This window comes from Sphaerodactylus townsendi, linkage group LG05, assembly GCF_021028975.2.
Source record: "Sphaerodactylus townsendi isolate TG3544 linkage group LG05, MPM_Stown_v2.3, whole genome shotgun sequence".
In the NCBI taxonomy this organism is placed as follows: Eukaryota; Metazoa; Chordata; class Lepidosauria; order Squamata; family Sphaerodactylidae; genus Sphaerodactylus; species Sphaerodactylus townsendi.
The window spans coordinates 87066615-87091773 of record NC_059429.1 but is presented as its reverse complement, the minus strand read 5'-3'; the positions used below and the strand labels follow the sequence as shown (position 1 = coordinate 87091773).

General features: G+C 43.6%; 1 protein-coding gene across 1 annotated transcript; it reads left to right on the top strand.

Annotated features, from left to right (window-relative positions):
- The first annotated feature begins 1644 nt into the window (after positions 1–1644).
- NUAK2 (NUAK family kinase 2) lies at positions 1645–24930 on the top strand. The gene is made up of 7 exons (XM_048498198.1): positions 1645–1915; positions 10567–10687; positions 13747–13898; positions 17283–17348; positions 20576–20695; positions 21741–21873; positions 22149–24930. The coding sequence occupies exons 1-7, from the start codon at positions 1712–1714 to the stop codon at positions 23264–23266; spliced, it is 1914 nt and encodes a 637-aa protein (XP_048354155.1). The 5' UTR covers positions 1645–1711; the 3' UTR covers positions 23267–24930.
- The last annotated feature ends 229 nt before the right edge of the window (positions 24931–25159 follow it).

Sequence of the window (25159 nt, the reverse complement as noted above, 5' to 3'; positions counted from 1 at the left end):
CACAATCAAAGCACTCAGGACATATGTTCATCCAGCCTCTGTTTAAAAATCTCCAAAGAAGGAGACTCCACAACTTTCCGAGGCAGTGAATTCCACTGTTGAACAGCCCTGATGGTCAGGAAGTTCTTCCTAATGTTTAGGCGGAATCTCTTTTCCTGCACCTTGAATCAACTGAAATTCACCTTGACTCAATTACTTCATGAAATGCACCCTGAAATGCATCTTGAATCAATTACTCCGTGTCCTAATCTCTGAGGCAGCAGAAAATAAGCTTGCTCCCTCACCAACATGGCATCCCTTCAAATATTTAAACATAGCTAATATGTCACCCCTTAACCTATGCTTCTCCAGACTAAACATCCCCAGCAGCTCCCTAAGCCTCTCTTCGTAGGGCATGGGCTCCAGACATTTTACCATTTTTGTTGTCTTCCTCTGGACCTGTTCCAGTTTGTCAATTATTTTTCTTGAATTGCTGTGCCCAGAACTGTACACAATATTCCAGGTGAGATCTAACCAATGCAGAATAGAGGGGTACAATTACATCCCTCGATCTTGACACTATACTCCTACTGGTACAGCCCAAAATCGCACTGGCTTTCTTGGCCGCTGCATCATACTGCTGACTCATGTTTAGTTTGTGGTCTACTAAGACTCCCAGATCCCTTTCACATGTACTGTTGTCAAGCCTGGTGTCACTATCCCTTATCTGTGCATTTCATTTGTTCTGCCTAAGTGTAGTATCTTACATTTATCTCTGTTGAAATTCATTTTGTTAGATTTGGCCCATCTCTCTAATCTGTCCAGGTCATTTTGAATTCTGACTCTGTCCTCTGGGGTATTAGCTACCCTTCCTAATTTGGTGTCATCTGCAAATGTGATTAGCATGTTTGGCCTTAACAGCTTTTACTTTCATGGTTGTCCTGATTTGCTTTCTACAGACAAGTTTGCAGAGCACACTGCTCAGAACTATAAAGTCAAAAGTTGAGATGGAAATATTTTAGTAAACTAGTTAGCTATTAAATTGACTAGCTTAGTAGATGTGTTTACTGGGGAACAAGTCTAAGAGACTAGCTTCCAAGGTTTTGTTTCTCTGTTCTGAATGACTGTCCAGAAAAGTGACAATATGGGGATAATGGTTATCCCAAATTCCCATGAAAAAGACCCTCTCTTCTACAAGGCTGTCCAGAGACATGACTAGAGGCATATATTTTAGAGTCCCTGGTCCCCTCAAAGGTCCATGAAGACAGGCAAACCATGCAGTCAGTTTGTTTACACTGGGTATGGCAATGGCTTGTGTCAGGGAGTTCCGAAGGAATACTAGGCATTGGTCACCGTAGCTCTGTCTACATGCCAATGGATCGTACCTCACAGCTTCCCTGTGAGAGAGTCACATACAGCCATGCTTCTTTGCAAGTACATCTGCCTTTTGAACACCACCTTCAACAGTTGCAACTTCGATAATTCTTTCCTCGGTTCTGCACATCACTAAACCAACCTTCGCTTTCTGCAGCGTTTCCCTCCAGCCGCTGCTGCTCAGTCTGGCTCCGTTAAAAAAGCGGAGCTCACGTGGCCTGCCTCAGCCAATAAATGCAAGGAGGTGGGTCGGGAGCGGGCAGGTTTGTAGCATTTATGGGCACCGTGGCTGCCGGCCAGCATTAGCGCTTTCGGTCTGCAGCCAGTCGCCCGCTCGCTGCTGTTGCCGGCGGCGGTCATGGATCGGGGTCCGCCGTGCGATGCTGCGGCGACCTCGCTGGCGGAGGGGCTCATCAAGTCCCCCAAGCCCCTGATGAAGAAACAGGCGGTCAAGCGGCACCACCACAAGCACAATCTCCGGCACCGCTACGAGTTCCTGGAGACGCTGGGCAAAGGCACCTACGGCAAGGTGAAGAAGGCACGGGAGCGATCCGGAAAGCTGGTAAGGCGGCGCGAAGGAGGGCATCCCCATTCGCCTCCTCCGAATATGTAATCGCATATCGTTGTCTGCCATTACCCTGTAGCAATAAGTTGCCTTTCGATTTTTCCCGGGTAGACAGAACCATTGGGCGGCAGGGGAGTGGGGGTGAATGGCTGCGATAGCACAATCCAGTGAGCTGTGGCTCGTATCTGGCTTCCGTTGTGTGCTGCATTGCTGTCCTGAAGCTCAAAGCGACCGCAGGGGGTTCCCGGGAGATCTGCTATCCAGACGCTGAGCGGATTCTCAGCGGCTTGTCTTTAGCGAGCTTGCCGTCTCATCTTCTTTTTGATTATACCCGCGGAACTCCTCTGATTCCTCACCTTCATTCCAATCCTGTTTATTGCCGGTTTCCTCCCTGGCGTGGGGGAAATCTCCGGACCCCTTTTTGAATTTTCCCGCTGTCAGCATCTTTCTCTCTCTCCCCCGCAAAGCCCTCTGCGTTGCAGTTTCTGCAGAAAAGGAATGTCACCTCTCCCTTGTTCAGTCTTACAGGCACATGATCTGGGTACTGCTCTGGTGATTTGCAATGTTTTTGGGGTTCTGAGTGGCCGAATCTAAGCCCGCCGCCGCCACAACCACCACCGGCGTGGCCGATTCCTTTGCATCCCATGTGGTGGGGGTTGGGCTCTTCTTTCTCTTTCTCTCCCTCCCGAAACCGATTCTGGACGGGTCTAAACAACGCTGTGCTGGCAGCTGCTGTTGCACGAGGCAAAGGGAGCAGGCGATCGATTCAGTTCGAGGGCGCCGTTCTTGCATCGGGGAAGCGTTGCATGTCCCGCGGGGCTTGCTGGTGGCAGGGACGGATGAACGAGCCCTGCAAAAAACGAGAGCGTGGCCACGGATAAAAATGTGACTGCAAAAAAAAAAAGATTGCATGTTAATGCAGGGTCCCCGATTATTTATTCGACATGGTGGTTGGGGCAAAATTCGTGTAGGTCTTGCGAAAATGCATTCATAGCTTTGCTGTTCAAATGACCCATTACAACTAAACAACGTTTAGTCCCCCTTTTAAACAAAGCGGCTTCCCGGAAAAGAGCCAGGCTGATCCTCTGTTTAGTAGCGAGTTCTGAGCCAAGTGCTGTTAGACTGCCCATCACGGGGCAAATGGTGGAGAGAGTGTGAACACGTTAATCCTGATCAGATTTAACAAACCGAGTTAGCTGACTGCAAGGCATGCCTGTGCAGGTAAATGGAGTCTTGCAAAACTTCCCTCACCTCTGGTGACTCATGCTAGTTGAGAAGGGAGAGTGGTAGAAATGAGGGCCATTTCGTCAGACCTAAGGTGGTAAACTTGTTTGCTGTTTTGCAAGGGTGCCCTCGGTGGCTTCTGCTTGCCAGAAGATGGCAAGGCAGTCAAGTTTTTTTAATTCTTGCAGTGGCAGCAGATGGACTGTGAGTAGTCACAGGGCCCCTTTAGCAAAGACTTGCTCCCCCCCCCTTTTAAAGTGGAGGACAAAGCTAGCCAATCCTGTGCTGCTGTAGTTGCCTGCCCACCTCCTACTGTTGTCATTGATCTTACATGAATTGCCTGTCAGTGTTGGTGTTTGCCTTTGTGGCTGGCTTCACTTGCAGCGTGTAAAGTCATTCCCTATTGGCTGCAGTGGAAGGGGGTGTGGGAGAGGTCTTTGCTGAATCCAAGAGGGACTCAGCCTCTGGTCTCTCCCATCTGACTTTGCTATTCTGGTGTAAATCAGTTGTTTCCAGGATAGAGTGGGGCTGTATGTGAATTCACTATTCCAATTTGTCCTAATGCTATCAGGGGCTGCATCTTAGCAATATTTCTTAGATTTTGCTATAGGCTTGCTAGTTGTTCACTCAGTGCGTGGCCTTGGCCTCTCTCCAGCAACCTCTATAGGGGATGAAGTGCATGAGCAGGCTTGGCAAACTGGAATAATTTATCTTGTAGCATCATTAGCTAGCCAAATGATGTGCCTTAATGAGTACTGTTGATGTGGGTGGTGGATCACAGTTTCCAGTGAAGCTGACTGATGTGGTAGTTGTTTCCTTGTGGAAAAGGATTTGCATGTTTGTTTGACTCTGTTGCAGTAAAGAGCAAATATCAGGCTTGGCCTTTGTCTGCAGTGTTTTTATTATTATTGCTGTTATAACTCAGCTGGTAAAACATTGCTAGGTTTGTAGTTGCTAAGAGGTCCAATGTTTGATCATGTTTCCAATTAATGGAGTATCCTTGCTTGGTTTTTCTAACAGCCAGTTTTTAAAGTTTAAGCCACAACTCATCTCTCTGCCTGGTGACTTGCACAAGATTGCAATCTAAAAATCCATTTCTTTGGAGACAAGTTGCATTTAACAGATTGGACTTGCTGCCAATTCTGTGTTTTTGGGATCCCTGTCCAAGCCATTTTCTTATGCTTGGATGCTACTCACATCAAATAACCCAGCTCTTTGTCAAATTTCAGTTAAAATTTTCAGTTCATTTGTCCCTTCTATTTTTTTTGTTTCCTGGAGAACAACATGCATGTAATACCTGGTGTTTCTTTGTAACAAAGGCACACTGTGTGACTGCTTAATACAAATTGTACCACTTCACTAGCTCTGGCTCCTGGGAACTACCCATTTAGCTGCATCCTGGTAATCTTCTTGTCCAGTTGCTTTCCCTTAGATCTCAGGCTATTTGGACTTCAGATGAATCAAAGCAAGCCTTGCTTAATGTTGCTGCTGATCAGAGGAACCAATCTTATATTACTGAGTCAGCTGCAGGACAAATTTAAGCAAACAGTGCTCATGCAAAGAATGGCTGAATGGGACTAAAAAGCTTCCCCATCTGTACTCTTTTCCAGCTGATGGTGTCTATTGTTATTGAAGCTGTTCTCTGGCTTTATGAAACAACCTGTTTGTTTGAAACCAATTTGTTAATGCACGGGTTAGCACTGGCCTGCTTTTCATAGAAAATTCCTGATGAACTGCAGACTGGGTTAAGTGATGACTCTAAATCGATTCCTTAACCTGTTTGCTGTGCTGCATCTGCCTATAAGAAAGAGTAAGAGAAGGTCTGACGTTTAGTTCTTGTCTTCCAGCCAAGTCAAACAGGAAGCCTGAGTTTCCATAACCTTTACTGGTAACATGTGATACATCTACTCCAGGGTCTGGGCTGTGCATTCAGATAGGAGAGGGTGGTGTTCCCACAGATGCTTAAAAATGGAAACTTTCTTTTGATCTCTGGAAACTAGAGAAAACTGGGCTCTTTGACAAACCTATGTAGTCCATAACTAGTTACGTATGGTGCTGTAATCAGAATCTGGAACTAGTTTTGAAGCACCTGGCAGACTTTGATTACCTGCTGAAGATCTTTTCCTCTCCAGAGCCACAGTTAACCCTGGATTTGAAATGTGCTTTAAAGCCAGTTACAACAAGCAGGTGGAGCTGACTGGTGAGATGTTGTCCATCTACAGTTTGCTATATGAAGTGGAATTGATCACCACATACACTGATATGTCCAGCCTAACTGATTTCTCTTTGAAGAATCTGATGTGGGTCACTTAATGGGCACTTTCTATAATCTCCTGTGAGCCAGATCTTCAAAAACCAAACAAACCAAAACAAAGCCCCTCTCTTTAAAGTGCTTTCTTGATCAAGGCATCCAGGGAGGGTCATAGGAACAAGATCTAATGCCCCCTCTGTAATCTGAGCTCTTAACCTAATTCCTAAAAGAATATTCAGTGCCGACCTTTGTATCAAATATCATGTTAAATCAAAAGTAGCTTATCTTGCACTATTCCAAAATGTATTCTCTCTAAATACATGTGTCCATAGAAATGTGTAATCTTTTGGCTGGGCATTGCAGCGGGAGGGCTGTGTCAGATGAGGAGGAATTAAGGTGTCCAGACAGGATAGCGTGGCTAGAGGCCAGTGGGGAGAAAATGGGCCCAGGTTTTTAAGCATCAAAATAGTGAACAGATTACTTGTTTTCACATATATTGCCCAGTACCAAATAGAAGCAATTTGTTTTTGTAATTTCCATAGTACAGTAAGAAGTGCAACCTGCTTATATTGGCTTTATCTGAGGGTGGGGTGTTTTTGTTAAATTGTGCTGGCTGTACTTTGCTTTTTAAGAATGAAATTGAAAGGAAATATCAACTTCAGTTTTGCAGTTCATCAGCAGCAATAAACCTTATCTTTGCTGGGAGGACTAAGGGCTGATAACTGTACCTTGAGTCAGGTACATAACTGATGTTCTTACTTATGAGGCAGACAGAATGCATGATTGTGTGTAAACCTGATACATGTCTTTGTTCCCTCCATCTTTTGAATGTGGGAGGCTCATACCTTTCAAGCCAGTTTACCTTGTTATCAAAAACAGTGAAGAGCAATGTTTCCCCACCTCTAAGACATTTGTACAGTTTATTGTAGGAATGTGAATCAGCTCCCTAAAGCCCTGAAATCTTGTTTCAGTGAAGATTTATTCTCATGGGAGAAATGACAGAAAAGTGGGTGCTAGGATGCCTTCTGAAACTGGGCAGCTAGAAAAGAACAGAATAACTGGTTTCATTTGTCCCTATTTTAGGATTGTCCTGATAGGGTAAGGAGCATAAAAGAATCTCCAAGCTCATTTTGAAATGTTGAGAATCAGTGTGCCGTTGGCTTTTGTGTATCTGGTAGCAGCTGTTTGACCTGCTGCCTGAAGGTTGTCCAAGCTTGCAGAGAGCACTGTGGATCAGGTTAGATGCTAGGCATTCCAGACTCTGGGTCAGTGAATAGGGAAATGATACAATTCATTGTGTGTGGGGGGTGGGGGTGAAGACCTTTAATAAGCTGGCAGGGTACAACTTGGCTTCTAACCAAAAAGAGGGGCTTTGTTATACCACATTTGTGCAAACCCCAGATGGTACATCAAGTAATGAAGCACTAAGGCAGAAAGGGTTAAACATTAACCCCTGAACTTAGTAGAAGGGTCACCAAATGAAAGTGGCTTGAGCTCATCTGTGCCACTGCCCCTAGTATTGTGAACATTTTTTTTGGCACTTGCTCTTTATTTGATTTCTCATTCAGCCTCCTTGATAGGTAAGTTAGGTCTTCTAAAGATAACCTTTAATTGGACATGGCTATGATGCTGCGTACTTGCAAACAACAAAGTGAAATGTTGGTCTGTGACCTGCTTCTGACTGATGTAACAACTTTGGAGTAAGTAAAACAGGTCTTCAATGGAAACAGAGCTCCAGGCTTCTGCTCCCATCTCTCTAAACATCTCATGTATCTTGATGATTGACACATGCATATCTCTTAAGCAGGAAAGCTTGATTTTAGCCTCCCTGATTTTTATTTAGTAGGAATAATTAATGATGGATGTCTTGTTTTGCTCCACTTGTCATTTTGCCTTTGAAGATTAAACTCTTGACTTTACGGAACTGTACAACAAAACCCACAACGAGGAAGTACATAATAGTGACATAATACTTATGTCAAGGGAACACCAATCTGAGGCAGTGGTCCTCATGACACTACAGAAACAGCAGCAAGCATGAATTGGATGCTGGTTTTATTTATTTATTTATACTTCAATTTTTAGCCCGCCCTTTCCCAGCCAAGTCAGACTCAGGGCAGCTTACAACCAGATTTCATAACAAATTAAAATTACAAAAAAAAACCAATTTGAAATCATCACTAACAACTCAGATTCTTATGGTACCCTAAAATATGCTATAATGGGGGACAGATCAGAAAAGGAAGAGGAAGGGAAGGAGATCATTGGGGACTCTGAAAACGGGAAAGTGGAGAGAACTAATTTGAATAATGTCAAAGGAAGTGAGGCTGGCTAAGTAGAAACTGTCGCTGTCCTCAACCAAAAACCTGACAGAACATCTCAGTCTTACTAGCCCTGTGAATTTGCATCAAGTTCCACAGGGCCAGGTTCTCACTTGTTCCATCAGGTTGGAGCCAGAACCCAGTAGGCTCTAGCTCTGGTTGAGGGCAGTCAAACATTCTTTGGACCAGGGACCACCAGCAAGTTGTTCTCTGCTGAGCATAACACCCTTTGGGGTGTATATTGGGAAGGATGGTTCCACAGATGCAAAGGTCCCAAAGGGACCTTTTAAGGACCTGTTAAGGGCTTTGAAGGTCATTAGCAAAAGCTTGAACCTGATCAAGTACTTGATACTGAACCAGTGCAGTTGACAAAGTACCATTTGCCCTCCACTGCATTCTGGACCAGGTGACGTTTTCAGAGAGATCTTAAATGTAGCCCTTTCTTGGAGTGTGCTACAGTACACTTGGAGTGTGCTACAGTAGTATATACTTGGTAGTAGCACACTCCAAGTAGTAGTACTTGGAGTGTGCTACAGTAGTATATGCTAGTAGCACACTCCAAGTAGTAGTACTTGGAGTGTGCTACAGTAGTATATGCTGGAGATGACCTTTACATGGATCACAGTCGCTAAGTTAGGACACGATAGAAAGGGGACTAGTTGTTGAACATGGCGGAGATGGAAGAAAGCCACTCTGGTTTCATTCATGACCTGTCTCTCTATTAATAAGAAGGCATCCCAAGTCATGCCCAGACTCTTGATGCTTGATACTAGTGTCAGTTGCACACCGTCAAGAGTTGGGAGATGGCACCCTAATCTTAGGACTTCCCAGCCCAACCACAGGACCTCCACCTTCAATTAATTCTATTGCAGTTGACTCTGTCTCAACCATTTTGCTACAGCATCCAAACATCTAGCCAATATAGTTAGGGCAGCATCTGAATGGAAGGCCATCAACAGATATAGTTGGGTGTCATCTGCATACTGATGCTAACCTAGTTGAAAACACTGGGCTAGCTGGGTGAGGGGTGCATGTAGATGATAAATAATATTGTGGAAAGGATTGCCCCCAGGGCATTCCTCACATCTAAGGATATCTTTTATCTTTCCTTATGCTACCCTCTGTACCTGATCTTGGAGGAATGACTCTGAGCTATTGCAAGGTTTCCTTGAGACATTTGTTGAGTCACTACATTTCATATTGGTTCTTCTTTTTTTCTGCTCTCTTCTGCTTTTCCTAGCATTACTGTCTTTTCCAGTGAATGCTTGTCTTCTCATAATGTGACCAAAGTACAATAGCCTCAGTTTGGTCATTTTAACTTCTGAGAAGAGTTAAGGCTTCATTTGATCTAGAACCCACTAGTTTTTCTTTTTGGTATTCTCTGGTGTCCATAAAACTCTCCTTCAACATCACATTTCAGAGCAATCAACTTTCTTCCTGTCAGTGGTCTTCACTGTCCAATTTTCACACCCATGCACTGAAATGAGAAATACTACAGCATCAGTTATCTTGATTGTGGTCGTCAGTGGCACATCCTTACACTTAAGAGTTTGTTTATGGTTGCTTTCCCAGTCTCAACTGCCTTCTGATCTCTTGATTGCATTATCCCTTTTGGCTGGTGATTCAGCTAAGGAATAGAAAATCTTTAGCAATGTCAATTTCTTCATCGGTAACCTTCATTTTTAAATTTGTTCATCTTTATTTAAGCCTCCCAGTGTTAAATATCTTTCTATTAAATGCCAGCAAAATTAAGAGTGTAAAATGCACCATCCCTGGAGATAGCTCAAGATCTCGTAGTTGCACCCTACCCTCAGTCTGTTATTGATAATAGGGAATTAATAGTGAGTAGCTGGGAGGATGCCAGCTCTTCACTGCCTTAGGATGCAAGGCTAGGCCTCTTTCCTTGTTGTTGCTGGGAGACTTAGTATTGTGTGTCCTCCAGGATCCTTTTACAGGATTAATACTGTTCCGCATTTTTGTCTGATAGAAGAAACGAGGTTGTGCTGGATTGTGCTGGATTCCGTTGTAAATTCAGCCCAAGGAGCGCATTGTCTTCCCAATACCTTTGAAAGAGGATTAGCAGCATCTATTATCCAGCACTCTCACTTTCCCCTCTCCTCCCCTTCATTTCCTTGTTGAGGAGTTTCTCATAATAAAGAAATCTGAGCAAACTTTGGAAGGTTTGAGTTGCCAGTTCAAATTTCCAGCATTTTAGCCAGCTGGCCCTATTTGAAGTAAGTTCCATGTTTACTCCCTGTACATTGTTCAGAAAAGTGAACATTACCCGGAACTTCATGGCTTCTCTTTTGGTGCCAAGCCTTTTTATAGCAAATCCAAGTGATGTTTTCCTTAACTGGTTACTTGCCGGGGTAACATAGATGTACATATTTGCACCCAAAAAAGCTATTAGCACTTTGAATTTGGGGATGGCATGTCTGAATGGTATGGAGAGTTAACCTTCAAAACATTTCTCTCTAACATTCCCTTTGTTAGCAGAGCAGGTAGTGAATTTCCCATCAGCTTTTCTTCAGTCAGTATAAACGTGTGAATTTCCAAACACTGAACCAATTCCAGACCAGTACGGTTCTTCAGAGTTCTGGTGGTTGAGACTTTCATTTGTGTTGCCTGGAGGTCAGTTCTAATGCTAGCAATTTAAATTCAAAAGCTCACATTCTGTTGTTCTTCAGTGATTCCTCAAAAATTAGGTTCACTCTGCTGTCTTAAGTGCTTCTTAATTAGTTTTGGATATTTTCCCCTCTCCTTGTACTGTTCATAACTGCTCTCCTACCATGCTAACCATAAGTGTAGGATCTGTGCCCGTGTGCTAACCTCTTTCAAATGCTCCATTCCAGGTTGCTATCAAGTCTATCCGGAAAGATAAAATAAAGGACGAGCAGGATCTTGTCCATATTCGGAGAGAAATTGAAATCATGTCATCCCTCAACCACCCCCACATCATTGCTGTTCATGAAGGTAATTTGTTTATTGGTGTATATTTAAATGTTTGTCTCCTGCCCCTCAACCAACAACTGGTCTCTGGGTGGCAATTAAAATCACAATTGTAAAATGTATTGTACTAATTGTGGTCTTCAGGCTACCCCCTTCTGACTGTTTCCTCAATTGAGGTGGCCTCCCGGGCATTGACCAAAGCTCTGGCCTTCGCCATCATGGCTTGTGTTGTGTGGAGAGGTTGAGGGCTGGCCTTTATTAAAGGCCCTCAGAAGGCACTGCAATGCTCATTTATTTGCCAGAGCTCTTGAGGGGGTATGAACAGCAGGCATCTTTTCATTTCTTTTTTTGGCAGGAGGATTTTTGGGGCTTTTTATTTTGTTTTGATTAATACTGTTTGAAAACTGTTTTGAGCCAAGAGGAAATGTGGGGACAAATAAAAGAAATTAAAACACCAGGAACTAAGATGACATGACAAAGACACGAAATCCAGCAATCCATAGCAGCAGTAAATGCAGCAGATGTATGGTTAAAATCACAACATAATACAGAGGGAGTGGAGCCTGAGAGTCTTTACCTGTTTCTTCAAATGAAACCATTCTAGCACCAGTTGAGCACCCATAGGGAGGGAGGCCCAAAGCCAAGAAGACCCAAATCCAATGGAGTGGGGGACAACCTTTACATATTGGTTATGTGAAAAGATGCTGGGTTCATATTGGTATCTGCCTCTCTTTTGTGTGGCTGCTCAAAAGGGATCAAATGAAACTGGAGAAGCTTCAGTGCTGGTTATTTGGAGGTGACAGAACTTCTCTTGTGTGTTTCTGACTCTGCTGAATACAACAGCCACAGGTCATTAACTTCTTTTTTGTATGAGGTGTTGTAGTTTTGAGTCTCTTTCCTAATGATAGCCACAAATTTAAATGTTTTGCTGATTTGTCTTGTAGATGAATAAAACAGTTTCGGAAACTCTGCAGAAAGCATGGGTAGAACTTCCTGAAACAGATATAAATAAGATATTGTTTGAAGGCTTGGCAGAAGACATGTGTCTTACTACTTGAATTTCAAGCTTGCCCTGTCACTTCCACTCAGGGGTGTGTCATAGAATAAGTTACATTCAGTAGTTTTAAAATGCATAAATAATACTCAGATATCCAAGTGCAGTGACTCTGTACCAGTTCCTAACCCTTGTAAGCCTGTCTGTGAATTACTGAAGCATTCTATTTTAACTAGCAGCAAAAGCACATTGCAGAGGATGGGGGGGTGGGGTGCAATGGGCTCTAGCAAGTATCCTCCCTCCTTGCAATGGTCTAAGGTACTGGAGCCTTTTTGGGCTGCAGCCTTGCTGGGTGTCTGGGGCCTGGCAGCGGCGTCACTGGGCATCTGGGACCCACCAGGGGCATCTTGGGGGTGGCAGCTCCCTCAGGACTCAGTAGCTGCTGGCAAGGTCCCTGTGGGGCTGGCAGCAGCCGGCAGGTGCCTTGTGGACCTGGCAGTGGTCAGGCAGCCAGCAGGGTTGGCAGGAGTTTCACTGGGGCGGCTTTAACAGGTGTGGGAAAAGGTAGATGTTGCTTTGGGGAGGGGGCACAAAGAAAGTGTGGGAAGATTGGCCAATTTCCACGCAGGACTCAAAGGGCTTCAACCCCAATGAGTCCTGCACGGGGGTTTGTTAATGGTTTGTCATCGTGACGTTCCACCTCTTAGTGTTTTATTGTTTAGGGTTAGGAGGGTAATTGCAAAGTAGAAAATGAACAAAAACATTTTCACTGAGTGGTGCTGAGGGGAGTTTTGATCCTCTTCCCCATTCTTGACTGCAAAGTAAACACTGTCCTTTACTCAAAAAGGAGATATTGCAAAACATTAGAATGCAACTTCCCTGGGCCAGACTGCAAGAAATGATGGGTGTAAATCCATCTTATGGCTGCTGATGCCCTTTTAAAAGCATTTGTAATTCTTTAAAAATTACTCCAAAGTCCCAATCAAGGTTGAGTACGTGGCAGCTCAAGGAGCTCCTATGCCCCCCAACACCTTTTCGGGCACAGGGGGGGCGGGGATGCACAAAAGTCCTTGGGGTCACTGCATTCTCAATGTGGATTGGAGCCTCATGGCAGTTCTTGAACAATTCTTGCAATGTGGCCCTCTGTGGATTCAGCCTGGGGTGCAACTGGATGACTCAGAAGCACTCAGATCTAAAATGCTGAAGGACTCCCTCACACCATCATCATTCTGTATTTGTTTCCCTCCTGTATAAAGAACATCTAAGGCAGTTGAGTAAGAGGAGGAGGAGTAGCACATGCTCTTCAAAATAACTAGTTCCACTTTTGCTAATGAAGGTGCCTGTGAATCCTTCCTTTGAGCCCTGTAAAAAGCAATTCAAGCGGTGTTGATAACTTTCCTCCAGGCCCCACAGCTTCACCACTGTGCATGGGAAATGCCTGCAGTATTGTAAAGACACACAGAGGCGAGAGATCCAAGGTGTTGAACTGTTAAGTGAACAGGAGGGCTGTTACGAAGTGAGCTGGAATTCATATACAGTCTGAGTCATTCTGATTGTGGCTGTTAGCAAAATCCAAAAATAGCCTGGGAGTATCATGTGTTAAACAATAGTAGGGAAAAAGAAACAACACGCCCTGGTCAAAAAAAACCAACAAAACCCTGGACTAAGCCTAAACAAGTAACTTGGCCAGAGATAACCTGGGAGGCTCTGTGTCCAGTCCCCCCAGTTATTTTCCAAAGCAGTCTGCTGGTTCCTTTTCAACAGAAAAATCTTGCTTCGGTTGCAAAGTAGTAGTTATTTCTTGACACAGAAGCAATGCAGTTTGTGTGATGGTGCTTTGTAGGCATCACGATTACTTACCACACTGGCTTATTACACTGAATTAATGCAACATTTTTGAAAAGTAGATTTGCTCTGCATAAAGAGCACATAGAACTGAAACTGTTGAAAATCCCCCTCCCCCCATTCTAAAGCCTGAGCAAGTGAAACAGCAGGCTGGCACGGGAGGTAAAACCCCGCTGGTTTGCCATCAGGATAGTTTGGCCTTGAGAACTCTTTATGACTCTTCTTGACTTCTTTGTCCATCCAGTGTTTGAAAACAGCAGCAAGATTGTCATTGTGATGGAGTACGCCAGCAAAGGAGACCTGTATGATTACATCAACGAGCGCCAGAGACTCACTGAACAGGAAGCCCGGCACTTCTTCCGGCAGGTGGTGTCTGCAGTCTACTACTGTCACAAAGTGAGTGGAATTTGCTAGCTTTCGTGGCATGCTTGATGGAAGAAAGGCTCTTCTATAATAAGTTCAGTTTTTTAAATTGATAAATGTTTTACTGTAATTTACAATGCCAATAAAGGCTTTGCTACTACTACTATAATAAGTTCAGGATGGCCTGCCTCCACACACAAATATCACCAAGAAGAATAGAGGTCTTTGGCCGCATTCTTTGTTCCTGAAGAAATTTAAGAGAAGATGAAATTGCAGGTGTCTTGAAACCAGTTCAGATCTCAGAGTTGTACTATACTTGGTGGTCATATTTCTGACCCTAAATGTGGTCTCTAAGTTCCTATTTGTATGTAAGATCCTTTCCCTGAATCATATTACATCTGAACAAATTTTGGGGCAAATATTTTGTTTTTTCTTTAAAAAAAAATCAATGTGCTCCATGTCCCGTTCTTATCTTCTTTCTCTGGTACAAAATAAATTGTAGCAGATGTCTGCTATGAGTTGTCATGATTTCCTGCATTGGTAAGTCTGGTCAGCTTCAACCCTGCCTTGGAAGAAAGTCCCTAAGTCAACCCACACAAAGTATTCTCATCTGAAGTTCATTTTTTAAACCCTAAAATGAGAGATTGGAGTGACTGGTTTACATTTCTGTACACATCTGTAGCTCAGCAGCTTTGTGTGTTGGAAGGGCCCAGGTTGAATTCCTGTCATCTCCAGTTAAAAGGGTCTCAGAGACCCTGGAGAGCTGCTGTCAGTTGAAATTGATGACATGGAGCTAGACAGACCAGTGGTCTGATGCTGTATGCGGAGAATGTGAAGCAATGTCTTTCTACCTACATCAGTGGTGGTGAACCTATGGCACTCCAATTGGCCATGCTGGCAGGGGCTGATGGGAATTGTAGTCCATGAACATCTGGAGTGCCATAGGTTCACCACCACAGACCTACATTGTAACTTTTCTTCCTGATGACTAAGATACAGTGTGAAGGTGCTCCACATAACTTTGTCGAATGGGACCATAGCTAACAGCCCAGTCCAGGTCCCTCAGGCTGCCAGGGACAGCTCAGCTGCCATGCTGCCTCCAGAAGGCTTTCAGGCAACGCAAGGGGGCAGCTGAAAGGAAAAAAAAAACCTACCACCTGGACGCGCTCCATAACTCTGAGCGCCGGGCTGTGGTGTTCCTTGCCATAAAGCCCGTGAGAAGCTGCCTAAAGTCAGCTCCACCCCAAGAATGTCCCAGCACCTCTCTCCCCCGGTGCTGTCATTCGATGGGATGTCGGTGTTGCTCCATGGTGGCCCCAACTTCCAGATTTTGCTGCTGCAGAGCTGAGGAGCACCCAGTTGCCGGCACCTTTGCCCTCTCTGCCAAGCAGGGGTGCCCCTTGCACCAGCAGAAGGCCAAATCCATCAGCATCATCCTCCGCCAATCCCACAGCAGAGGGTTAAACACATCGCCAGTCACCCTCCCCAACTTCTTTCAGTTATAAGGGAGATAGGAGTCTCTTAACTCTAAAAAGGCCTGCATTTCTTTTGTACTTAAAAAAAGAAACTTTTTCACTTTTGCCTTTTTTTTTCTGTCCACACTTGTTTTTGTAAATTGGCTTGCCGGGAATCAGTCACTACTTCTTGGAAAGGACCTGCGTATGACCTTTCTCTTTCAACCTGACCCCATGTTCTTGGACTCAAATGGTTGGCAGGCAAGGGGAATTCTGGGGTGATAGGCTCTATAATCCAGCTTGAGGCATAGAATTCAAGGCTATTAAGCTTCATATTACACTTTGGTTTTATTGCTGAAGTGGAGGAAGAAAGCAGAAACAGAGTTTGGACTTTCCCAACCATAGGAAGGAATGTGAAAGGCAGGAGGATAAAATACAAGGGAAATGGAAAGGTAAGATAGAAATCATAATCAAGGAACCTGTTGCATTTCTGCCACATTTTGTTTCCTGGTTGTAAGTCTTTGCCATAAAGTTTCCCTGTGTGCTCAGGCTATGCACTGTAAACATGAGGCTTAGAAACTTGCCTTTTTCTATCAGCAAGCCTTTGGATTTCTACCAAGTTAGTTTTATCTGAGCCATAAGAATTAGATGAACTTTGAGCACAGTTATATGATGGTAATAACAACTAGATTGGCAACAAAGCAATAATGTGGATTCCTAGAGACATGTGAATGCTTAAACAACACAAGAGTGTACCAAGAAATGAGTAGACCTGGAGTTAAACACAAGTTGCCCTGTGTTTCACAGTGGTGTTCAGAGAATATAATAGCAACAGAACATGCCTCGTTCCAGTGGTACGTTGTGGGACTTGACATTTATTGACCTTGTTTAGTGCAAACTGCAGGAATCTCCTCTGTCAATCCTGCCAGTCTATGTGGGATTTGGCAACAATATAAATCTGTATCCAATGGCTTAAACCATGAACAATGTGAGTAATTTAACCCACAATGTAGAATATACCATTTCATAAGGGATGATTTATATGATGTAGTTTTCACACCTTTATACGTTTATAATTTATATTAAAATGAATACAATTATGTTCAAAGTTCATTTCCAAGTAATATTAAAGTAAGTACAATTATGTACAAAATGATGCTTCATGTATAAGTTGTTGCTTCAAAATAAACACAAAAGGTGGGGCTAGTTAACCTCTGGTATTAAAGAATTTTTTATTATAAACCCATAAAATAAGGACATATTTCATTTAAAATAGAGGGGCCTAAGAAGGCATTACGAGGTTAACCAATACCGGAGGTTAACTAGCCCTACCTTTTGTGTTTATTTTGAAGCAACAACTTACATATGAAGCGTCATTTTGTACATAATTGTGGAACCACTGGAATACAGTGGAACCTCGGTTTTTGCCACTAATCCATCCGGTGGGCAGCAAAAACCAAAACCGGCGTACTCCTGTGCTACACTTCATTTAAATCATTCATTAAGCTATAGTGACTAGACAAATTTCACCTATGTTCTTGGTTTGGGTTTTATTGGATGCTGTGATTTATATTGTTGCCATATCTCTGGTGTATCTATCCCCCTATGTGGAATTGGCATGAGACTTGCAGGTTTGTATGGAAACTTGCATTCCTTTGGCAGCATCTGTGATTGTGTAGATCAGCACTAGGAAGGGATGAAAGTAGAAGTTTGGTTCCAATTCTGGTTGAGAAGTTAATCTGTGTTTGAGCCTAAAGTTTCCTGGAACTTTTAATGCAGCAGGTGACCAGCCATACACTCTGTCTTTCCCCTTCACGTTACTCTCTGATGCTAGCTCTTTGCTTTTTTAGTTGGGGAATAAACTCAGACAGTTCTTTGCATGTTTTATGAATGTATGGATCCACTTTGAGTTTCCCTCTCAGTGAGGAAAGCAAGCTCAACTTCTGCCTTTTTCTCTCCATAGAATGGGATTGTTCACAGAGATCTGAAGCTAGAAAATATCCTTCTGGACTCTAATGGCAACATCAAGGTGAGTGAACTATCTAAAATATTTATTTATTTATTTATTTATTTTTATTGTTTCAGCTTTTATACCGCCCCATCCCCGGGGGGCTCTGGGCAGTGTACAACATAAGATATAGATAAAAGTTATTAAAATCTTTAAAACAGTGATAACAACAACAGTAGTAATAGTACTAGGGCTCCCGACCAACCCTACTTTTAACATTCTCCCCAGAAGAGAGAGGGAGGAGGGCGGCGAGTCATAATAGATGGTGGCCTAGATGAAAAGGCCGGCTGGGGGGCACCATTTCAGCGGCACCATTTCATATAAAAATGCGCTGGTAAAATGTGAAAACCCACTAATAGTCTCCCACTATTCAGGCCACTGTGAGTGTTGGTGGGTATGCGGTTGAAATTGCATGGTGCCTTTTTAAAAAATAAGATTGTTTACAAATGAAACCTATGGACAAATTTAAAAGGTTTGTGGGATAGATGTGAAAAATCTGATGTATATTGTGACTAGTGAGTATATTTATGTTGCCATTGCAGACCATAAGCTTGTAAATGTTTTTTTTAAAACCTGCAGTTTTAATCAAACTTTAACATATACAAGGAGGGGAAAGACCCACAAAGATTTTGCAGGGAAAGGGAAATCCTTTCATTGGGGGTTCTGGTGTATGTGTCCCAGCATCTGATGGCTGTGGCAATCCATAATGCATTCCACATTTTGGCTGGTTGACGCAAGTGTCAACAGTCAGAGTTTAACTTAGGTTTTTCTTTACACCAGAACCGTAAATCATAGCTGTGCTTGGCCGTGCACTTCTAGTTTGCTTAGCTGCAGAGGGGGCAGCCCTTTTTATTGGATAAAGGAATGATGCTAGTGTTGATTAGGCCAAATTTGGCATTGGGGAAGTGCAAGTCAGTTACTTTAGTGGCACTTTGAAGGAATGGTATAGAGTAGGCTCCTGTACATAGGTGTTGAAAAGGATTAGATGCAAGGTCAATGTATATCCAGTCCCCCAATTCATTTGGAATTACTTGTAAGATACCTTGAGCCAAGAAGAAAGACAGGATATAGATATTTTCATTTAAAAATTTAGCACATTTCTGATAGAGGGGCTAAAAAATGGACTTTTTGGTGCTTGCTCTTAGCTGTTAAGCTATACCATGTCAGAAATTCTAATTCTTTTCTCCCCCTGCATGCAGTCATAGGAACAATATAGATAGTGATTTTGTTGGGTGGGGGGCAGCTTGCTGCTTCCAGGGTGGGGTGTTTTTGTTTTGTGGCTTTGAAACCTGTTGCAATTGAAGCCATTCCCTATTTCCCTGGATCTTGATGTGGAAAATGCTCATTTTTAACTGACCATTATAGAATGAAAGCTTGAAACGCTAAAGTAAAGCATGACACGCTCTAGTGACTTGAGGATTTCCCAGCTTATTCCATCTATGCTCTCTTTCTCGATCTTAGGACTTTAGAAGAGGGAAGTGATGAGCTTTGTTGCTGTTTGTAGTTCTAAGGAGCAAGATAATGCTGTCATCCAAACCCCAGACAGGATTGCCACCCAGTTTGGAGCCAATAGCCTTTAACTAGGCGGTTGGGTGAAGCTATAAATAGCCTACGGTTACCAGAAATTCTGGCTTATCTCAATTTATAAACAGAAATATGGAGATTAATTCAAATAATGGTGCATAACAGATTAAGACAGGAGAGGAATTTGTGGCTTGTGCAAAGAAGGAAACTCCAGTCTGATGGTGGAGATTCAGATAATGGTAATGATTTATGTGAATGCAAAGGATAATTCAGGAGTTGGGACTGCAGGCTGTTGACAGGAGATTGCTACACCTGCAGCTGATTTGTCCCAGTCTTTTGCATTTTGTGGGGATCAGGTGTTGGAACAGACAGTTCCTTCAATAAAAGAATTAAACTTCTTTGCCTAAAAGCTGTTTGTGTCTTCACACACACACACATAGTAGAACATTTTATAGAGAAAAGAACATTTCATCTTATAGTGTCTGTATTTGATGAACAAGTTGTGCTCATTGATTTGTCAAACATTGTATTATATGGGCAGGAAACAGTTTTTCGACCCTCTTTATGTGCTTTTTCTGGCTTACTGTAAGAAATCTGTGAGATCTGGCTTTATTAGAGGAAGTAAGATAGATTACATCACTGAATATGTAGGTTGCTCCACAGTTCATAGCTCTCGAAATGAAGGAGCGTATCTGGTAGGAAAACAGGGTGTCCAAAAATAACAGGTTGCTGCTCGAATCCAGAGGGCCTATTCGATGGCTGCAGCCTCTCAGGGGCAGGGAACCAGGAGTTTACACAGAAAGTGTGTGAAGGAGAAAATTTGAATCCTGATCTCCCCCAATTTCTCCTGTGTGATTCTGACCCCAGTATCCACCTGCCCAGATAGTCTGTTCCTCTGAAAAAGGAGCCTTAACATAATGGCTATTTCCCATAGTTAATAATAAACAAAGCCTGCTATAGTCTGTGCTGCTGGCACAATAGGCTGTTCCGCCACTGTGAGCCTGAAAGCATGTTCTGTACTTTCTGGCTTCTCTGATTGGTTGTGAGCTAGGTAAACAAGGTATGTACACTGTGGTATCAGCAAATGACTTTGGCTGTCATATAAGCAGTATGTAGGGACGGAGCTCAGTTGCTTCTTTCAGTTTCACCTACACTTGAAAAAGCTATTCAGCTTTCATTGTAGGAATTTTCGGGCTGCTGCTTTTCCCATGACAGGCTGTTCTGCAGACACATGACAGGCAGAAATTTATCAGGCAGATTTCTCATCGCTTCTGCTGCTGCAGGAGAAAGATTCCCCTGCTCTAATTCAGCCTGCCACATTAAGAGACGCAGGATGAAAGTGTGTGTGTGTATATGTTGGGGGATGATCCCAAATGCTTTGGAACTAACATCTATTGGGTGTTAGCGTCAATCTTTCCTTTCTGTATACTTTTGGGAAATGAATATATGGTCCTATGGGTGACTGACACCAGAATTCTCTAGATTCAGCCTACACTAAAGCCAACATTTTCTTGAGGCCCAAAGCTTGGTAGTGACTTATTCTATGGCCAGAATCTAGGGTGTCCATTGCAGCTGGTTATCCTGAGAATATGAAAAGCTTCTGCAAAAATTGGTTTGGGGTTGTAAAGTAGGCCTCTAATGCATTCTTGAAGCACTGGATTTGCCCTTTTTCTTAGCAAGAACATTAATCTGACTGATTTTTTTTAAAAAAACTTTTTTCCTAGATTGCAGACTTTGGCCTTTCTAATGTTTTCCAGCAAGATCGGTTCCTCCAGACCTTCTGTGGTAGCCCTCTGTATGCATCCCCTGAGATAGTCAATGGGAGGCCTTATAAAGGACCTGAGGTAAGATCACAGCTTACAAAAACAGAAGCACTCAAATTCAGTGCCCATCCACATTTCCTACTTCGAGCCAAGCTATGGTGATACCATAGTTGAAATCTGGTCGTTGCTGCTGAATACTAGCTACTAGCCAAGGTCATGTGGTTCCTCCTAAGTATTGACAATGAACATAGCTGAGGAATGATTTTCTCTGATGGCCAATGCCAGGAGAATACCTTCCTGTGCTGGGGTAATGTGTTTTTATATGGCTTTCTAGATATTTTTATATCTTGTTGTAATGTTTATTTACTAAATAGGTTTTAAGAAGAAGAAGAAGAGTTTGGATTTATATCCCCCCTTTCTCTCCTGCAGGAGACTCAAAGGGGCTTACAATCTCCTCGCCCTTCCCCCCTCACAACAAACACCCTGTGAGGTAGGTGGGGCTGAGAGAGCTCCGAGAAGCTGTGACTAGCCCAAGGTCACCCAGCTGGCATGTGTGGGAGTGTACAGGCTAATCTGAATTCCCCAGATAAGCCTCCACAGCTCAGGCAGCAGAGCTGGGAATCAAACCCGGTTCCTCCAGATTAGATACACGAGCTCTTAACCTCCTATGCCACTGCTGCACTGCTTATATTGTTACTGCCTTGTTAGAGCTAGCATGGTGTAGTCGTTAAGAGCAGTGGGACTCTAATCTGGAGAATTCGAATTATATTCCCCACTTCTCCACATGAGAGGCAGACTTTTAACTGGTGAACTGGATTTGTTTCCCTGAGCCTACACATGAAGCCTGTTGGGTGACCTTGGGCTAGTCACAGTTCTCTGAGAACTCTCTCTGCCCTGCTTACCTCACAAGGTATTTGTTGTGGGGAGAGTAAGGGAATGGGTTGGTAAGCTGCTTGAGACGTCTTACAGGAGAGAAAGGTGGGGTATAAATCCAAACTTTTTTTGTTTTCTTTAAGAGAAAGGTAGGTTTAAAAATATTCTAAATAAAGACCTGATAATGTGAAAAGCCTCCTTATAGTTTGGTTGCCTTTGCATTTCCTAAACAAATTCTCTTCTGTGCTTCTAGGTTGACAGCTGGTCCCTCGGTGTGCTGCTTTATATTTTGATTCATGGAGTGATGCCTTTTGATGGCCAAGATTATAAGACCCTGGTCAAGCAGATCACAAGTGGAGACTACAGAGAACCCACCAAACTATCAGGTTAGATAACATAGGAATAGCCCTTGTAAAAAATTTTAAAAGTTGTGTAATAGAAGCCAAATAATCATACATTACGGCTTTTGGGAAGGCACACCACTTTATTAGTTTGCGGTTTAGTATCTGAAAGAACCAATAGTTGTTTTTGAACATGCATTCCTACTAAGGCCTAGGCACCTTCTAAAAAAGGGAATGTGAGTTCATAGTTTTTCCCATAGCTGATTAGAATATGGCAACTTCTCCTATGTCTGATTGGCTTTTGCGTTTTTATTTTCCAGATGCCTGTGGCCTGATCCGATGGATGCTGATGGTAAACCCAGAGCGTCGAGCGACCATTGAAGATATTGCCAGCCACTGGTGGGTGAACTGGGGTTACAAGGTGCCAATTGGGGAGCAGGAGTCCTTGCGTGAGAATGAATCTCCTCTGGCCACAGTAGCAGAGTGGCTGCGCCGCTCCTCAAGACCCCTGTTTGAAAACGGCTCCAAGGTACGCTGCTTCTTCAAGCAACACATCCCAGGTATCACACTCGAGAGGCAGCGCTCGCTGAAAAAGTCTAAGAAGGAGAACGATATAGCTCATGCTCTACAAGATATGGGCCCTGCTCCAGAGCATCCTTCAAAGTCCATCCTGAAGAGGCCCAAAGGCATCTTGAAGAAAAGAAATTCCTGTGAGAAGTCTCATGTTCCATCTGCACTGCCACTGGTGCCTCCTGTAGATGCAAGAAAAGAGGACAATGCTGGACCGTCTGTTGATCTGGCTTGTGTCTTGTCATCCAGGGGTTTGGCAACCCCTTCCATGCCCAAGAAAGGAATTTTGAAGAAGCCTCAGAAGAGAGAGTCTGGGTATTACTCATCCCCAGAGCGTAGTGAATCTGGCGATGTGTTGGACTCTGAGAACTTAGACTTTGATGCTGGCATCTTTGCTGGCAACCCCTCTCCTGCTCAAAGCCCCAGTGGCCATCCTGCCCAGCGGAAAGGCATCTTGAAGCACAACGGCAAATACTCTTCCAGCAGTACAGAGTCTGACAGCATGCCTGTCAAGGTGTTCTCTTCATTCGCTGAAGTTGCTTTGCCCAAGCTGTTGCTGGCTTCCCGTGTTCATCCATCCAGTGCAGTGAGTGAGGACAGCATCCTTTCCACCGAGTCCTTTGACCAGCTTGACTTGCCTGATAGAATGCCGGGGAGCGGTGGTGGAGCACCCATGCGTGGCTCTGTGTCTGTGGATGATCTCCTACAGTTGGAGGAGGCAGTGGAGGACAAGGGTCGCCGGCTCCGCCGCTGGACAGTTACTCGTTGCCAAAGCCCCCTTGCAGATAGCTGTTTCTCTCTGGCAGACTGTGAAAATGTCACTGAGGTCTACAAACGGGCTGTAGCAATTAGCATGAAACTGAGCTGAGGGACCCCTTGCCAACAAGGCCCCCCAGAAACTGTTGCTGCCAAACAATGCATATATTTGCAGAGACATTTAGCAGCTTGGATTCTGCTGGAAGGGAGCGGCGCTGTCCAAACAATTTGCACTTCCCTTCGATATAGACAAGATTGCTTTTGACAGTCTTTCTTTTCTCCCTGACCAGGCTGGAAGTGCAACTGCCTGGAAATATTTATTTGTTGCAGAACTTTTGACTTTCTTGGAATGTATGGGGAGGGTTTTTTACTTTGAAGGATGTGAAGCCTGCCAGCAGGCCAACAGTGGCAGGTGTGGTATGTTTGGAGAGAAAAAAAGTATGTTGATGGAACGTTAGTGAATGTAAGAAATGAAGACAGTTAGTGCAGTGGGCTGGAGAATTTGGGGAGTTACCTGTTTAACTGCAGGGCAATGAGGTAAGGCTCCTGGCGAAAAAAAGTTGTCCCAGCATAACTGGAGGGGAAAGCATTATGAAGACTAGTTGGTGTAGCTCTGTCACTTTCTGGAACATCTTCATCTCTCCAAACAGACCCTGACAATAATCTCAGATCCTAGCAACTGGAGTGGTTATTTTTGTTTGCACTGTGCTCCTTAAATTGCACAATGATGGTAGAGGTAGAAATGCTTCTGAAGTGAGATTGTGACACAGCAAGGTAATAAGAAAGGCATAGCCCTTTCTGTCCTGTTAGAAAATCTGCACTACAAACTTAAAGGAGCTTAACTGTACTGGTACTTCTTTCCCCTTCCAGAAAAGCAGAGCAATTTGCTAACCCTCATAAAACCAAGTATTCCTTGCATAAGCCATGGCAGTTAAACTTAAGCTTAAGTCCACCTCATGGAGATGCCATCTTTGGGGCATTGGACAGAAGAGGGTCACACAGAAGCTGAAAATTTTTTCCCTTTGCTCATCTCTACTTTGGTTATTTTTACAAGACTGGAATAGTTGAGCTTGGAGTGGTGTATGTTTTTCAGCTCTGGCTTTACAAATTGACCAGGGTGACCAGAAGATTACCTCCTTTGGCATCTCAGGTCTCTGCACCTCCTGAAGGAGGGTGATATGGTTCAGCTGGGCTACAACTTTGGCAGAAAGACAGTTAGCCTAAGGTTGCTGAATCATAGCATTTGCAAACATCTCTGGAGACTGGTATATAGTTGGTTTTGGACTGGGCCTTGTTAACCAGCACCGGGGCACTGAGGAGATATGTGGAAGTGCCAAATGAATACCCCTTCCTCAACTGCGGGCGGGGGGGAGGGACAGCTGTGGAATTTAAAATAGTGGACATTTAGTCCTGCCAAAATATGATTAAACATGTATGATTCTTTTAAAAAAAATATTATGACTCTGTGTTTTGACCTTGTCATGATGGATTTTTAAAGTATTAAAACACTGCCTTTTCTCAGCCATGTGAGCAATTTGACAGAAGTAAAGAAAAGCCCTGAATGGTTTAGAGCATTTCTTTATAAAGTTCTCACAATTCCTTTTTTATTTTTTTGAACCTGAAGGAGGGTGAAAACTGTAATTTTACCATGCTTTGGATTTTGATACCCCAATGCACTATCTTGCCATGTGCTGTCTGATTGCCTCTCCCAAGTTCTGTTATGTTTCTTCCCATCCAGAGAAGCTAAATTAAATTAAAAGCAAATGTGAGACCTTGGTATTCTTTTCTGTGTAATTCTCTCTCCCCGCCCCCCACCTCCGAACTGATAGAATCCTGCCAAAAGATGAAAACTACAGGGTGGTATTGAATTGTCTGTTAACATTAATGCTGCTTCACTGCCTAGAGCTACCTACTAGATTGGAGATGACTTTTTCTGTGGACTTCTGTGGAGTACTCTTTCAAATGCTTTGAAACCAGAGCTTGGCTAAACTGATTGTGGTGGCCC